We start from the raw sequence: 17,684 nt of genomic DNA, 5'->3' as shown, positions 1-17,684 counted from the left end.
GTTGGAAAAAACTTGGTGGAAGAAGATATTTTAGGAAAACCCTGTCATGTGAACTAGCGGGAGCCGATCAAACTGAGCTATTAAAAGAAAGACATTGTATTTTTAAACGGTCCAGACTAGGGAAGCCAACCTGTGTGCCATAACCGCTGAGCCGTGACTGCTCCCCCGATTATAGCTCAGCGTGGGATGAGGCGAAGCTTTCCATTGGGGTCGCCCATTCTCCGCTCACTCTGGGATACCCTTGGCAGGGCCCGGTGCCCTTGCCCTCCCCCAGGCTGTGTCGTCCCCCCCCCCCCGTACCCATCTGCTCCATCTGCTTGCCCCGGCTGTGGTCCTGTACCCTGGCTCTGTTGCATCCCCCTGCCTGAAGCCCCCTCCCCAGTCCCTCTCTGCGTTTCCCAGTGCAAGCACAGCGGGTGATGCTGGGGCAGCGGGCAGTGCCATGGTAAGGAGTTTAGGGGCGTGGGGCTGCAAGTCGTGCAAAAATAGTGATTCTGCACTTCTCTCCAAGCAAGGCAGTACTCTCATCGCCCCCTTAATGTTTGGAAATAGAAACCACGTGGCTCTGACTTTGCTTCAAGTGATGCAAATGGTGGATCTGGTCTTAAACTGGCTCGGAGCATGTGCCAAACTGGGTATAGGTGTGAAACCTCCACTCTCTGAAAAGGAGCAGAGCTGCTGGGTGCAGCAGCACTGGCCCCATCCTGCAGGAGAGCTGGGGGTCCAGGGGTGTACTCACACCCACCTTTCGGGGCCAGTGCAGGGGGGTTGCAGGATCTCTCTTCTAAACATCAGGGCTGTGCTACAGCCCTTGGCTGTAAAGGACAAATCCTCCAGAATGAGGTTGGGTGTGAGATGCTGTTTTTTGGTGCTTCCCTGCCGGCTGCTCCATCCCCCAGCACTGCACTGCGTGCCTGGGGCTCTGTGGTGGCTTCACTGTGCGGGGTGCAATGCAAAGGAAGACCTCTGCTCGACAGCAGCCGAAAAGCGAGGTCTGCAACCAGCTTTGCTGCTCAGAGAGCAGTGGGGTCACGAGGCTTGGCCTCTGCAGGATGAGGAGGTTTCCCTAAAAGCCCCCTGAGCAGCAGGTGGGTGTGCAAGAGGGGCGGTCCCTGCCTGGGGGGGCTGGTGCTCGCTGCGAGCCCCACTCAGCACCACGGGGTGATGGTGCTGTGCCACGGGAGGGGGCTCCCCGGCACCTTCAGGGTTCAGTGGAAGCACATTGCATTAACAGGGCGAGGAGCTGGGGAAGGTATTTCCGCCTCTGCACGTCCAAAAATGACAAAGGCTAGGAAAGTGAGGTGCGCTGAGTTTCCCTGGCCTGCCTGCAGTTGCTAGCCTGCAAGACAACAAACTAGAGAAGCAGAAAGTTTGATTGTGATACCTCCTTCGAGTCGATTTTGGGACTCAGAGAGTGAAAAATGGAAACGCCGTGCGGGTGCCAGCCAGCCCTCCGTGCAGCGCCGGGCCAAGTCCCTGTGCAGTGACTCACTCCCCGCTGCTGCCCAGGGCTCCAGCTGACCCCGGCAGCCACCCCGGCTCACAGGGTACGTTGCAGCGTTCGGTGGGGTTAGACACGAATGCCGAGGAGCTGCAGAGCTCTCCCGATCCCCGAGGCAGCAGTTTACATATCTGAGCTCGTGATCGCTTCTGGAAAAAAATATATGCAAGTCCAGTTGCATGCAGGCACTGAACCCGTACAGAATCAAGAGGCAGATGCTTGTTAACACGCCAGTGAAAACTATACGTTGGGAGACACCACACGGTTCACATCTCTGACTTTATTTTCCTGTTTTCTTTCACTTTATTTTCCTGTTTATACATAGTATGTGTAAACACACACGGGTTGTCTTGGTTTCAGAGGCTTCCTTGGCTATTTCATTCTTGCTAAGCTCCACGTGTATCAATGGAAATCCATGGGGTTGCTCCTCTCTCTTCTGAATGGATCTAAAAATAGAAACAGAGAGAGGTCTGTGAAATGCCACTAAACAAATTAACTTTTTTTTTTTCTTTTCATCTTCTCCGTGAAGAACTGAAGCAGCGGTAATTAGAAGCCAAAGCCTGTGCCAGTAACAAGATGGGTATTAATAGGGTGCTGGCAAATTTAAAAGATGTAAATATAAGCTTGGGACCTGAGTTTTCTGAATGATTTATTCAAAGGTAAAAGCAGCAGCAGCCCAAGCTTGTCTCTGCTGGGAAGAAGGAAAACTTCTGCACAGAAGCCCCGTTGCTTTGAAAGGCTTTGCAGTGCCTGCAAGTTTTGTTTAAAAAGCACACACTGGGATTTTTAACATCATCCATATTTCTTTCTTTCTCGCTCTCTAACTTTCTGCTCAACAATTAAGTGCTTGTGCTGCAGACTGAGAAAGCCGCAGAGCTGCCTTGGCCCGGAGCTGGAGACGTCATGGATTCCTGAGTGTGAAGCTTGCAGGAAAGCCCTCAGTTTGGGAGATGGCGGCCATCCAGGAGTTTCCATGGCACTGGGATAAACAGGAGGAAACAGTGAGGGAATCCCGTTATTTTACAGCATTCAAAGACTATAAACACTCGGAGCAGGGAAGGAAGTGGCCTTTCCCTCTCTAGTAACCCTCATCTCAGAGCAGAGAACTGACTTCACTTCAGGAACAAGCTCAGCCCAGTTCGGATCCCTCTTTGCACCTCCAAACACTTACGGAGGAGGCGAGCAAGAGGGGTTCCCACTGTCTGGGCGACACTGGTTGAACATGGTTTAAAGAAGACTTTTTTTTTTTTTTTTTTTTTTTTTTTTTCCCTTCTATTGATTAATTTTTTATTTTTTATTTTTATTTTTTAAATTCCTGATGCAGAGAGAAACTGCCTGCAGGCTGGTACATTACCACCACATCATGAGGTCTATGGATCAAGGTAGGGTCTTATTTGGGTGCTGCGTGTCTGTGTGCTGCGTGTGTGCCCTCCTGTGCCTTTCCCTTTCCCAGGGCCGTGCGGGGGTCTCCCCGCGGACCAGGTGCCTCCTGCCGGCTTTCGGCTCGCTCGGCCGGGTGGGCAGGAGGGCTTTCAGGGCGACAAGGTCCCTCGGGGCAGGGACGGGGCTAGGTTTGGGTTTGATTTGAAGCGTGCTCTGTGAAGGCGCTGCAAAGCTGCCTGGAGAACCCTCCTTTAAACCTCAGCCAGAGGGACTCCTCTTGCAAGCCAGCACCCGAGGAGCTCGCTGACACCCCCCGGGCCGCTTAACCCTTCCACCCCCTGCCCACGGCCGAATCTCCGGGCACCACCGGCGGCTTCCACGGCACCGCTGGGCTCCGGCCGGGGCTTGCGCGGGGCTTGCGCGGGGGTGCCCGCGGCTGCCCCCGGCTGCCCCCGGCCTCGGAGCCCCCCAGGGGGGAGCAGCAGGGCCGGTTGGTGGGGGGCTCGTTGCCCCCGCTCCTCCCGGCCCCCCTGCGGGTGGCGGTGCCGGTGGATGCAGGAGTTAAGCGCGGCGAGAGGCGGAGCCGCCCCTGCCGCCAGCACTCGGTGCGCGCCCCCTGCGCGGTGCGCAACTTTGCGCTGCGGGCCCCGCTGCGCTCCGGGGCCGAACCGGCAGCCCGCGGAGATGGCCCCTGGCCGCTGTCCCTTGTCCCCCGTCCCTCTCCTAGAGCCTGGCGCCGCCTTGGAGGGGCTGCGGCATCCTCCGCGGGGTCCCCCTGATCCCATCCCCGCGGCTGCGGGGCTGGGGCAGGGCGCGGCCCCACGGGGGGGTGCGGAGCGGGTTAAGGGGTATGGGGTAATTGGGGTATGGGGTAATGGGGTATGGGGTTATGGGGCGTGGGACAAGGCTCCGGGAAGGGCTGGCCGGTGGGGAGGGGGGGCTACGTGCCCGGAGCTCTCGGGAGCGGGTCCAAGCGGAGGATGCTCCGCGCTGGAAAAGCCCTCCCCGGGGGAAGGCACCGCTGGGGAAGCCGGGGCAGGGATGGAGGTGGGGGGCCGCCGGCTGCTCGCCCCGCTCCCGCAGCCCCCGGGGGCAGCGCAGGTGAGTTGCGGTTTTCAAACAGCGGCGGGCTGCCGGCCCGCGGAGCTGTGCCGAGAGAGGGGCGGGAGGCGGAGGAGGGGGGGGACGTTTTTCCACGGCCTCGCTCCATTTTAGGTCCCGCCCGGCCCCGCAGCCTCCCGGCCCGCTCCCGCCCCTGGCCGCCAGCGCTGGCCCGGCCGCCGGCCGCTGACTCAGAGCCGCAGGCTCGGGCGCTGCCGGGGCCGGCGGAGGGGATGCTCGGGCTACCGGGTAGGAGGCGTTTGAAGGGCTCTTAGCAGCGGCTGGTTTATTTTCTCCTGCCTTAGCGAGCTTCCCCAGGCACCTGCCAAAACACACTCGTTAACGCGTACGCCCAAAAGGGCTCATCCGAGCACTCGCTAGCGCCAATGGAAAGACTCCGACTGGCTTTGCACCGCCTTAGGATCAGGCCATTGCCTTGCCTCCTGCTCCTCGGCTTCCTCCAGCCACAACTCCCTCTCTCCTGAGCACCTCAGCTGCTCTTAGTCACTCTCACAACACCACAGAGAAGTTATTTTGCTGCAGAGAAAGCAGGAATGGGGAAGATGGGAGGCTTCTTGCTCTTCTGGGTGTTGGCAAGCTCATGCTCTTACCTCCTGTAGGGCAGTGGTGTACCAAAGCACAGGGCTGAGCTCTGATGGCACCTACCACAATTTCTTCCGTTATTATGCATCCCTGCTTTCCCCAGGAGCGGATGTTCCCCAGAGCCCTTCAGTCACCAACCAAAAAGAAAAGTACTGATTTTTTTTTTCCAGATCAAATATTTGAGACCACGGTAGCGAGACAAGCAGTGCAGTCAGCTACACGACACAGCCTGGAGACACTCCAGAAAGAATATGCTCCTGGGCCCAGGCATGTGTTTTTCCCTTAGGCAAAATGCTTGCTTCTGTCCACGGCACAGCAGCGATGGGAGTGGAGTCTGACAGCGACTCGCCTTCATGTCTCGCTCCCAACCTGTCCCCAGAGAAAAAGCTGCATGAAACTGCTAGGAGTGAATAGCACGTGGCGCTTTCAGGATCAGGCTCTGGGTTTGGGAGGATTTCTGCACCCACAGCACAGTGCAGAAGTCTCATTAATGTAGGGTGTGTAAAAGATAGGTTAATAATTGTGGGCTCTAGCCCAGTTTTGTGATTAGAGCAGGTTCAGACTGGGGGATGAAGACTGCATGGCCTAACGCCGTTAGCAAAAGGATGCTTCAGCAGCTTTGCTCCCCTGTGCTGTGCTTCTGCAACTGTCAGCAGGACGTACTAGACACAGCAGAGATTTTCATCAGGCGAATGAGTCCCCGTGTCATCCTGTTTTCCCACATCGTTTGCTGCTCCGTTGCTCCAGGTAGCCCCTTTTTATGGGTAAGCATGCATGGCGAGACAGTTACACCAGCTAGCAGTCAGTGAATCATTTCAGAGTCTCTCTTACAGGGCAGAAATCACATTCACAGATGGGACACTGACATAACTGGAGCACTCTTTTATGACATTCCAATAGATATTCTAACTGAAATGTTTCATCATTCATTTTTTGGAAATAGCCAAGGATAATAATATCCTAGAGCTTCTTTTCCACTACTGGCTTAATCTATTTTTTTAAACTATGATATGTGCATTCCTTTGGTTTGCACAGCAGACTTCAGAACTTAATGGGAACACGGAGATATGAGCAATTTTTCCATTGTCCTTTCTTGCCAAACCACTTTAAGCCTAAAATTGGGGGGTAATATCTCTGACTCAACCTGACCCCAAAATTGAATAGTAGCGTGTGCATGTGTGTCTTTTAAAGGAAGTACCAGAATATTTCTCCCTGCTCTCGTTTTTTTTTCCTCTAATAGCCCTCCCCACACTCCAGACTGAGCAACCAGTCACTCAGAGTCTGAGCTCATTTTAAAGACCTTGGATTAAGTCCATCTACAAGTTTTAGCTGCCTGTTAAATTTCTAATGCTTGCCACATACACCATTAGAACTCCCAGATTTTTTAAGACAGTATTGACTTGTATTTTCTCTGGGTTTTAGCTGCTAAATAGCTGTGCAGCATTTTTAATACATTTTTCTCAACTTCTTTTTCTTTTAAAATGTTTAATATGAAGCTTTAAAATACAGTTTTACAGATCCAGTTACATTTCATGTGGTCCACGTAATAATTAGCAGAGTCACCATATTTCTGAGAAGATTGTCTAAAGCTTTCTTCAGCTTGGAACATTGTCCACTCGCATAAGTGAAGTTATTGGTGTAGGAAATACAATGGAACAGTAGAAGTAGAAACTGAAAATTGGAAATGATAAATTAGATCTGCAGTGAATTTAAACACTGAGAAGTACGTGAAGCACTTTTTAAATCATAGTTTGTATTACACTAGAAAATACTCTTTCTTAGCTTTGTTTTTGGACTTCTCATCCCCAAGTATCTAGGTAGTCCAGTATTCACATACTTTTAAAGTTTATTAAAGCAAAGCCCTGCCAAGGGCAAGCACTGATCCAACTATGTGGAAAAGGACTCCTTCCATTCTCCAGTTCCCTGAAATGGCAGCACAATGTATTTCCAGTTCTGCTCTGTGTAGAGGCTGCTGCAAGTATACGTGGCTGCAATTTTTGTTAATGCTGCCAAGGACAGATTTTGCTTAACTTCTTGAAACACCTTTCTGGCTGATGAAAACGGCTTTGCAGAAAGATAGGAGTTGGTGCTGAGTCCCAGAGCTCTCACGTGGGTGCCATGGGCCCAAGCGGAGCTGTGAGCTAGGCTGGGGGCTTGCGGCTGCGTCGCCTTTTGAGAGCAGTGAAAGGAGAAAACATGGAGAAGCCTTACAGAAAGGAAGTGTTCCTGATATGGAAAAGACTGAGAATTAGGGAAAGCAGCTAGTATTTCCGGTCCTTGGACGCTGTATTCTAGCCTTTCTCTCCAGCCTTAATGGAAAACAAGCATTAGGAAGTGTTTGTCACATTGTTTGGGTTTTTCCTTTGATTTGGAGTGGCTGGATGCCTTTTGAGTGCATGCATTGAGCAGAAGAGTCCATGCACTACTTAAGCCTAGTAGTTTTCCTGTCTTTTCTCCATTGCTAATTATTAACGACAGGCTGAGGGCAGTATTTTTAAGTTATGTAGCTGTAACAGCTACAACTTAAACATTTTATAATGTTCTCGCTGTTGGCTCAAGAGCGTGTTTTGGGTCTCAGTGAAACTGTGCTCAGTCCTTGGAGGTCTCCAAAAGCTACAGCTGTCACTTGATCTGAATTCTGCAGCTGCTTGCACCTAGTAATGGTTTCATGCATTTCTATTTAGGCCAGATCTGTATTTTGTGGATTTGGACCGCTTCTGCTCAAAATAACACATTGGTAGGTTCCAAGGCAGCCCACAGGGTATAACATTATAACTCACACCTCTACACACTCAGAGTCTGTGGAAACTGCAATTCCTATATGATACTGCTCAGTGGGCATATGGGACCAATGTCCTCATGTGCCCTGTGAGCTGCAGAAGGGAGCAGAGGAACGCAGTCAGTTGTGTGCCTGGTGGCTATTGCTCCTTGACATCCGTCAGGTTGTCTGCTGGGAGAAAAAAAAAAAAAAAAAGTTGAATCCTACAAGCTGAGCTAATTCCTACGTTTCTCTAACACTTCTCTCATTGCTGTCTTGTCACCCTAATTCCTCGCCAGTGTCAGAATTTATGATTCAATGAATTAGCAGTGAAGCTATTTCAGATGACATGGTCCTCTTGGAAAGCAGAAGGTACCTTTTCCATTTGTGGAATATTACTAATTCTAGGAGTAGCTAAGGATAACTTTAAAACTTCACATTCTTAACGGATTGCAGGCAAGCTAGGAAATATAGGATGAAGGATTGGATAAAGATTTAGCAGAAGTTGGGGTCATTTCCCCATGCTCTCCTGCCAGTCACCCATATCTTATTTAAAAAAGCCAATATTATCATTTACATATTTTCTTTTTGTGGCTAATATAAATGATGCTATCCAATCGTGCTCCATGTGTTGTTAACTGGAAGGATGACAGCTCTCTTTAGTGCTAAGCCAAGATCAGCAAGTATATTTAGTTTTTCTAATGAATTTTAAATAGAAGGGCTAATGATAAAAGGCTAGTGCTCCAGCAAATGGTAAGCATCATTTTAGAACAGATACATAAATACACCAATTTAATATATTTTTTTCTTCAAATTTAAACAGTTCAGAACGAATCGAGCCCTCAGACAGCCGCACATGTTCCCCAGGGAGCTGGCAGCCTGTTTTCCCCGTGCACGTTCCTGAGGGTAGGAGCTCACCCCCATCTGCAGCTTCCTGGGGTGGCCTCATTTCTGAATGCCAGTAGCCAAGACCGCTAATCACCGGCTGCGCAGGCTTCCCGGTCTGTGCCCGGCGGCAGCAGAGCCCCGTCTCTGGCCGAACCAGTAAGAAACTACAGAGTGCAAGCGCCTCGTGTAGTATTAAGAAGCGCTGCAGCAGATGAGGTAGACTTAACTGTGGTCTCCAGCTCGACCACAGAGAGAGCACTGGATCCTTTTCAAATCAGGCTTCAGCAGTCCCCACACCAGGCAAGCAGCCACATCGGGCCAGGAAGCAGCATTGCGTGGCACCAAGGGAGACGTACACAGCCTGTGGGCTCTTCACGCCACTTGTACACATGCGCGTGTGTGCACACACAAAGCTGCCTGCTGACCACGCGGAAACCCAGCTAATTGCTGTTCCTGGCTGCTTTGGCAGGGTGCGCAGGAGAAAGTTCAAATAGCTTGGTCCTAGGAAGCTATTGTATTACTACATATATTGTGCGTTCACGAGAAAAAAATACTGTCCTCTTAGTCTCTGCTGAGTTAAAACCTGGCACTGACTGCAGTGAAATGACTTGTTAAGCTGGTGGCTGTGAATGTGGACTAGTAGCTTTCCTTTCCCTGTTCAAATTGCGCCCCAGCGGTACATGTATAGACACAACATACCAGCAGGGATCCCAGTATTTCCAGCTAACCATCTCCTGTAAACACCTCAGTAAAAAACCCAGCCCATCAGGTCTGCCGGATCTCCTGCCCTTTCTGTAAGTTTGTTTTCCCTAACCCTTGCCACTTTCAGGTAAAGAATGAATGCCATAAAGGCCTAATTCCCGGCTGATTGCTCCCCAGCTGCCTTTATGCAGCCACAGAAGCAGAGAGGCCTTGCAGTTACCCTCACTCTCCCTTCACACCGGAAAGCCTGGTGCAGTGTTTCCAGTCACCAATAGGTGCCTCTCACATGTCCCAGTAGCTGCCGCTGGATGACTGGGTGGTACAGGGCTTGCTGTGGGCTTCCTCAGCAGCTCAGCGTAAAAAGTGGCTTCAAAGCACAGAAGCCCAGTTCTTGCACTCCAAACTGGCAAAGGATGGTGCAAAAAAATGCGATGAGAAGGTGATGGCGTGGCTGGCCACGTTAGTGATGAAGGTGGCAGGTTGTAAGCCTCAACATAGAGATCCTGGCTGATGTGAGCTATGAAACAGACTTTAGGCCAGTATCTTAGTGTCAGTTTTGTAGGCTTTTTTTTTTTTTTAGGCTTAGCAAATAAAAAAAGTTGAAGTAAACACTAAAATACCTTTTTAATGATCTTGGTCTCTCTGCCTTTGCCTCCCTACCCTGTCTACAGCCTAAGAGTGTTTTTCAAAGCCACAGACCCAGTGACAGCACTCTGTTCAGTAATAAAGAGAACCATACAAACAGGTAAGCGAGGGAACAGAGCCTTCTGACCACAGATGCTCTAAACACACAAATTTAGGATCTCCAGGTACCCACGAGAGAAGCCTGCTGGTAGCAGTAGCTATCAGAGGAGCAGAGGGCTGTTGTCAGGCGGTGACCAGCCCCTGGAAGTGCCCGGGGCAGACCAATGAATGCAGCCAATGTAGCCCAGGTGGCCGAGGGGTACCCAGGGAAGCTGGCAGCACTGGTGCTGCGGTCATCAGGGAAGGTTGCGAGGCCCACTGGGTGAAACGCTGTTTGTGAGCAAGGCAGGGAAGAACAGAGGCCTTATGCATGACGGGCTTTGAGTTTTTAAAGGCGTTCTAGTGAAGGGAGGTCAGTCTGTGCCTGCAGGAGATGCTCCCAGAAACCTGCCTGTGGCGAGGGGAAGGAGCACATGGCCCGGGATGTGTGAAGCCTGGAGGAGGCTAGGGCAGCACCAGAGCTGCCTGCAGCCTCTGCCAACTTCAGCAGCAAGCCTTGGGGTAACAGGGCAGGGAGCAGCTCAGGCAATGGGGGCTCCCCAGCACCGTGCAAGGCCGTTTCTCTGCTCTTCCCTTTCCCCGCTCTTCCCTTCCCCTCTCCTTCCTCCTCCTCCTCCCAGGGGCTCCGCTCAGCCACCAGCATCCCGGCCGGGGCCACCCTTCCCCGGGGCCGGTGCGGTGCAGCCGGGCCGGGCTCCTCCTCCGTGGGGGCGGCCCCGGGCGGCAGGTGGCTGCTCGGGAGCAGGAAGCAGCCGCTGCTCATCTCGCCATCCCCTCGTGGGCCGCCGCAGGGTTTCCTCACCCGCACCCCGCCGTCGGGGGCAGCCGCGCCGGCCTCTGCGCGACCCCTGCGAGAGTTTGGTTTTTCCCTTTACTTCCTTTTTTTTTTTTTTTTTTTTTTTCTCCTCCCCTCCCCTCTTTTATTTCTTTCTCTCTCTTTTATTTTTCTCCCCTCTCATCCCCTGTAATTCTCAGCTCGCTGTTGAAGGCCACCTCCGGGGCTCCCCGCCGCTGCCCGCCGGGCTCTGGCCGCGATGAGCGCCGCTGCCCGGGCTCCGCAGCCCGAGCCGCAGGAAGGGGGCCCCGGGCCGGCCCGGGATGGCAGCCCCCAGGAGGAGTTTGACTTCTCCATCCTCTTCGACTACGACTACCTGAAGCCGATCGAAGGTTGGTGAGGAGCCGGGCGCCGCCGCCTCGCCCCGACGGGGGCCGCCGCTGCCGGACCCAGCGGCCCCCGGGCACCGGGCCGGGGGGAAAAGGAAGGGGCCGGGGCTGCTGCCGGCCCCTGCCTGCCCCGCCGAGCCCCTGGCCGGGGTGGCGGCTGGGTGCGGTGCCCCGCTGCCTCCCGGTGATGGATGCGGGGCCGCTCTGGCCGCGCCCGTCCGGGCTGCAGCAGGCGGCGGTGCCTCGGTGGTGGTCGGAGCGATGCTGGGACTCGCCTGGTAGTGACAAAGTCCTGCCCTCGCGGATCGCAGGGCTTGGGGAAGGAGAAGCGTCCGGCTCGGTTGGTTTCCTTGTGGCCATCTTCACGGCGGCAGAGGGTGCGCTGGGAGCTCCCTGCCCAGGAGGAGAGTTAGTGAGCTGGCGTGGGGCTGCCCAGCATGCTGGGGTGGCAGGGAGCCCTGCCGAGCTGGTTGCCAGTTTGGGTTCAGATGTCATAAACTTTAGTTAAACTGAAAAAAAAAAAAAAAAAAAAGTTTTTTTTTAAAGTGACAGGTTGTTCTCCTACTTTCCTGACTTTATGCAAGTCTGTGGTACTAAAAGTATTGTGACAAGTGCTCCCTGACTTTCTAAATGACAATTCTGTCCGCTAATAATACTAAAAAGTGAAACTTCCAGCTCCATAAAATACATATCTGTGTAAACCAGATGAAAGAGACAGGACCCAGAGGAAAGAAGTTCTAGGATGTCGTTTCTAAGACATGCTCGTTTTGATTCTGCACAGTAGAGGTGGTGTTTTGTTAGGGCGTTTGAAGAAAGAGATGCTGTGTTCCTAGGGGATGGTGCAGGTGGAGGAGACCCAATAGGCCTGAATTGTGGCATTGTTAGCAAAATGGATAGCAATTACTGAATTTTAGTCTTTAAGTGTTCAAACATGCACCATGTTTACATATACAACCATGCACCAGCATGGCAGCTGAGTTAGGGTGGCTAATGTCATCCAGTGTCCAAAGCTGAATTTTCTTTTAAGGATTAATGTAGATCAAACCATGCTAAAATAGATCCATGATAGGAAGAGGTCAGTGAAAGTTTCAGATACTATTTTTTTCATGTCTTTGCAATAGAGAGTATTGCTGTGAGGCCTTAGGTGGGAAGTTCCACAGAATATAACAGTGCGTAGGTGGGGGGTAGAAAGTTTAATCTTCTCAACCGCATAAATGCAGAGCAGTATACGCTTGTAGTAGAAGTAACTTCCTTCTTGAGCTTGCTTTCTCCACATTTGGATGACTGGAAACCATAATTAGTAGTAATTTTGTTTGTTCCAAAGATGGAAATCATTAGCATAAAAAAAAATCACAGCCGAATATACTGGCATTGTAATCTGGAGAACATTCTCTCTTTCTTTGAAAAGGCACCAGCTTGAGTCTGTAAGCAATCCAGTATACATCCGTGACCTTTAATGTACAAAAGATTAAAGCATGTTTACACAAGAACAGAAAATGTTCAAATGTTGAGGAAGGGCTTTATCCACATGCTGGTGGTAAAAGATGCTTGTTGTTCATGTGAGATTCTGGCCTCATCTGAACTGCAGTTAGGAAAACAAGGCCCTTTCAGGGAGGATTCAAAATGGAACCAAAACCATAGGAGTGTCTGAGCGAGGATCCCCATATTTGAGTCTGGTTCCTACGTTCAAAGCCCGTTTGAAAGAGGCTCTGGTTTCCTCAGTCTGGGCAGCTCCACCCACTGCTCACGACAAGTCCTGTAATAACAAATCTCTGCAAACATGCTAAAAGTAATTAAAAAAATAGTTAATGAAACAAATGGAAATCCAAGGCTCTAGAAATGGATTGGGACACAAGTTTATTCCTGATAAACAGTTTTTTAAAAGGTTGTGATTTGACAGTATCCACCTAAGCTTGTGTTTTAAAAGTAGGATCTATATCACAACTTGTTGCCATGGAAATGCCAGAAATATTCTTACTGAAAGCAGTTGGCATTCCGCAGTGCTTATGTGTGCCTGAGACAACAGGAACATGGACTGCTATAAAAGCAACAGAGGAAAAAAGGGTAAATAAAAATCCTACGGTCAATATTATTAATATTAGATATTCCTCTTTAAGCCAACCATTTCCATAAGCAGGAGTGTTGTACACAGTGCCATTTTCCATGTGCCTTTTACTTTCACCCTTACTTGCCAGACTTTAATTAGCTATCTTCTCCATGGTATTTTCAAACCAGACGTCTGCCTTTAGCAGGCTGAGCTCCAAGAAGCGCCCAGGTGAATGGCTTTGGGAATTGTGCAAAGCGGGTGTCCTGGCTGCTAGGTTGCAGTCATGGTTTTGCTTGGGCGTGGAAGATGCTTACTGTCCTTTTAAACTATGTGTTAGATTCATGACCTTCAAAGAGACATGCGGAGGCATTGCTAGTGGTATCCCAAGTTTTATCTAATTTCAAATTTGAAAGTTGCTGAATATCTTTGTTTCTCAGAGATTGACAGAAAGTAGTTGCACCTGCTGAACGTCCCGGCAAGGTTACAACTCCTCTGCAAGAGGAATGGCAGATCCTAAATGAGAATTTGAACTAGCTCTTGCAAATAGGATTCCCTGATGAATGTGTTCTAACAAATGTTTTGTATGTTATTCCATACTAATTCCATAAAGTCTCTCCACTATGAGAGACAAAAAACCTGAAAACCAGACCTCTGCTCTGCTTTTGCAGGTCAGATCTTGTATTTTTCTTGTGTTCACCATGGGATGATTGAGCCACCAATAGATAACACTAGCATTTTTTTTATTTTTATTTTTTATTTTTTGATACTTGAGGTTAACCCTTCTGAGAAGCGATCCTCTGAGTGGGGTTCTGAAACTTAAAATTCAAACAAAACCCAATTTTTTTTAAGATTCCAGACAAATCCCATCCTAAGACAACAGGTGAGAGTGGCAGTTGGAAGGAGGATTTGCTCATAGACTCAAGCCTTTGCTGTAGCTTGGCAGCCTTTACATTGCATCTTGCAATAAAAATCTTCAACAAGCAAGTGGCTATGTATATATAATATAGAGAGGGGAAGCAGGGAGCAGCTGTAAATATTAATGTTCTTCCAAATGCTTGTTTTTATGTAGATAGGCTTGTAGGGACATTGCTACCTCTTGTAGTTGTCAAATGCCGTATGATTTGATTGCCTCATTTCTTATGTTTCTCCCCAATACAAAGCCATTAAAAGGAGTAAAATGCTTGCAGCTCAGTGCTGGTAACTGCCTCGGTAACATAGGACACAGTGTTCAGCAGCAGCTGTACAGTAAGGAAACAAATATGCACATGTAACAGAGAATACCAGATTTCACTCAGGAAACCAACTTTCACTTTGAGCTTCCAGGCAGTGAGAGTAAATATCAGAATACTCAGCTTTTGAAAAACGCAAAAAAGCTCCTGACAAGACTGGCCTTGAAATAAGTAATTAGAAAAATTTAGGACTGTCTTACTTATGCAAATAAGTAACTCCATTTAAATCACAGCAAATGGGTGTGAGGTCAAAACTGAGCTTCTCCCCTGCATTCCCTTGGCTCCCTTGTCCCGCACACGGCTATCTTTAGCTTTTCTTAGATGATGATTTGTATGAACCCATTGTGGAACGCAGTTGCTCTGGTGATCTGTTATTCCCTAATTTCATGCTAATTGGCAAGGTCACATTTGGCTGACTGAGTGGCTTTGAAGTTGCTGCCTTGTTTAACAAACAGCGTAGGGTGGGCCGCTGCAAACCCATGTGTGCACGCAGTGGCGTGCAGTGGGCCAGACTTCGGAAATCTCCTGGGCCCAGCAGGCCTCTGTACAGGTTTTCCTCTTTCAGAGGTGTGTGAAAAGCTAAATCCTTTGAAACTTAAATCTTTTGATCATTTTCACCTGTATTTTAGCTCTTCGTGGTAATTGCTTCCAATGTGAGCACCTGGGGAGGTGGCCCAGCCACCAGATGGTTAGTTGAGCTGCCTGCAGCATTTGCGTGTCTGTAGGGGCTGGTGTGCTGTTTATTTATAAAGTGGTAGCATACAGAGCTCTGCTTCCATTTCCTATTGTGAGACGAGAAAAGATCATCTTGTGAACTTTTAACTGAATAAAGACTGAGGAACAAAGCAGGAAATAAAGAGCTGTCAGCTTGGATGCGATCCCTCCCCCAGGGCCTGGAGGTAGGCCTTCGCTAGCCATGAGGCTTGGGTACCAGAGAGGAGTAGTGAAGTCAGTCTGCTGACAGTTTGCACTGACGCTGACTGAGGATGTGGGGAGGCACCACTGCTGTTTGGATGTGAAGCTTTCTTTCTTTTAACTCCCTTTCAAGCAAGAAGGATATTTTGTTAGTGAATCAGAGGATGAGTCAGCAGTGAAAGCTAAGGCTGAGAGACTGAGCAGTGCCCAAGTGAACGGAGGTGGGGAAGCCCTGTAGTGACATGGGCAGAAAGAGGGGTGTCAGGGGAGCTGTGCTGTGCTGCTCTGGGTCGCTGCCAGAGATTTCTGTCCAGCTGCGATCAGAAAAGCAGTGGAGAGGGCAATCATTCACAAGCAGAGCTCTGTCTGTGTGCTAGGATGCAGGAACAGATCAATCCTTAAAGGTGGCACAACACCGGGAGCAAAGCTGTGTTGCCAGGACTTCCACACACAGGTTGCAAAGCTACTACTTCAGTTCTTGCAGAACACATGTGCTAGGTCTGTTGATCATAAAGGTCCCATTGTAGCAGGATGCAATGGCCCCTCGCCTCCTCAGGGAGCCCTGCAGACGGGCTGTTCTCTGCTTCTGCCACTCCAACCAAGCTCATGGGGGCAGCTTTTCCTCCCCACGCTGAGGAGAAGCACCCATGGGTTATGCTGCCATCCCTGGGGCCGTGCTCGGGGCTGCTCCATGTTCAGGCTGGTGCTTGTGAATGCAGAGGGAAAGCAGGAGGGGAACAACCTTTCCATGACCCCTTCCTCCCGTCTCCTGACATTGTTTGAGAAAACAAACTCCCGTGGCACTTGCATGGAGAAGTGGGATGTTGGCTTGCGTCCTCCCCTTCCCTGAGTGGATCCTGGGCACATCAGCAGCAAGCTGAGCAGCCAGTTCTGCTCCTGCTGAAGCATGAGCCAAAACTGCTGCTGCTGTCAGTGGAAGAGCCGTTTACTTCGGGGACGCAGCACTCGCTGCTTCACCCAAGCGTCCCTTCTCCCTCCCTGGGTGAAGTCAGAGTGTTGCCTTGTAGCATCACAGGCGTTTCTGCGGCAACAGACTGTGACGCCACAGGCGTGGGCAACAGCGCCTGGGACAGTGATTTCATTGTAGCTCTGAAGCTACGCAGGCCCGGGAGATCTCCCAAAAAAACCCTCAAGCCCCAGGTCCTGCAGAAGCCAGGCCGATGCGTCAGGGCCCGGCAGCGTCTCCAGGCTGCACGGAGCCGCCCCCACCCTCAGCCCAGGGGCTCCTGACCTGACGCGAGCCACAGGCCGAGCCATACTCGTCTGCAGCACTGCCCACGTTCCAGTGCTGCCACCCGCTTTATCGATAATCAGCGTGTGTATAGCAGGGGGGAAGCTAAATATTTTTGCTCTGAGGAAGGCTGTGGGTGTTGTCTGCTTGGCAAAGGGTGCCTGCCTGGCTTGCTCCCGGCTAGCGAGGGGTGAGCAATCCCGGCTTGCGTGGCCTGTGAAGCGCTTTGGAGTGCTCTGGGAAGAATGCTGCATGAAGGCACGGTCGTGTTGCAGCTTGCTGTTGTGCTGAAATACTGTCATTAATATCTGGAGCATGGATCCTCTTGAAGGGTGGATAGTCAGGATTAAACTGCTATTATTGAAACTGCTTAATAACACAGTATTTCAGGGAAAAAGAAAGAAAAAAATATAAATAATTTAAAGCCTGATTTTTTTTAATGAGCAAAAGGTGGGGTGTATGTGTTTGTTATTCACAAAAGCTTAAAAATTACACATGCACACATAAATATGTTGTTGCCGTCCCCCATCCCCTCGACACAAATCTGAACACGCTGGCTTCGCTGCATAACATACGTTGTGAGGAGCTGTTGTTATTTCCCTCTTGTATATTTACCTGGCAGCTAATGGCATAGATAGTAGGGTTTAACGTGCGGTGGGGGCAGCTATTACAGTAGTATGTTGAATGGAGAACTGAAACGGGCGCCTGTTCCTTGATGTGAAGCTGCTGAGTCTGGAGAGCTTTTATGCGATTACTGATCCCTGTGTGAATCCCGTCTCGAGTCTTGATGTCAATCTTAGCTCAGTTTGGTGCTGATTTTGCTCGCTTGCATCAATTTAAATCTGAATGATTCTCCTGAAAGCAGTGGGAGGGATGTTTTGTGAGACTGCGAGGAGGCGTGTTGCTCTGTTGAGCCCTAAGGAGGGATGAGTTTAATTCACAGTGAATCATAGCCCCAATATCTAGGCATGATGTGACAGAATTTGAGTGATGTGAATGGCACGTGAATTCCTGTGAATGCCAAAGCTCTGATATCTGAGATAACGGTGCTAAAAAATGTTCAGCTCAAAATTCAGTTACTCATTGCTGTTTTCCCTATTCCCCAAGCAACTACGTGCTGGGATTAAAAGCCAGAGGAAACCTTAAGGACTCTGCAAGCTGGACTCTTCCAGTTGTCTCTGATCCTGTCACGTAGAAATTCTGTGTGTTGGTTTGTTTGGTTGGCAGGCTGGTGTTGTCCAATAAACACTAAAGTTCAGCATTTCCTGCTAGATTTTTCTTTAAGTGGATTTTTCTCCAGGTTTTGCAAAGCTTTCAGCACAGAAAGTAGTAGTAGTAGTCCACACTGAGACTCTGTCTTCATTTACACAGTCTTATAGCTGAGTTAATTTTAAGAA

General features: G+C 50.2%; 1 protein-coding gene across 8 annotated transcripts in view; it reads left to right on the top strand.

Annotated features, from left to right (window-relative positions):
* NFATC2 (nuclear factor of activated T cells 2) overlaps positions 1-17,684 on the top strand; it is a 105,129-nt gene that overhangs the window by 6,129 nt on the left and 81,316 nt on the right. For 3 of the 8 annotated variants that reach the window (XM_035344030.1, XM_035344028.1, XM_035344031.1), the window contains exon 1: positions 10,412-10,847. In XM_035344030.1, coding sequence (XP_035199921.1) covers positions 10,715-10,847 — 133 coding nt within the window. In that variant the 5' untranslated portion in view covers positions 10,412-10,714. Of the gene's footprint in view, positions 1-2,345; positions 2,884-10,411; positions 10,848-14,304; positions 15,020-17,684 lie in introns of those variants that run through there. The other 5 variants (XM_035344034.1, XM_035344032.1, XM_035344036.1 and 2 more) reach the window with 4 other exon arrangements.

This window comes from Oxyura jamaicensis, chromosome 20, assembly GCF_011077185.1.
Source record: "Oxyura jamaicensis isolate SHBP4307 breed ruddy duck chromosome 20, BPBGC_Ojam_1.0, whole genome shotgun sequence".
Lineage (NCBI taxonomy): Eukaryota > Metazoa > Chordata > Aves > Anseriformes > Anatidae > Oxyura > Oxyura jamaicensis.
This window is presented reverse-complemented; position numbering and strand designations above follow the sequence as displayed.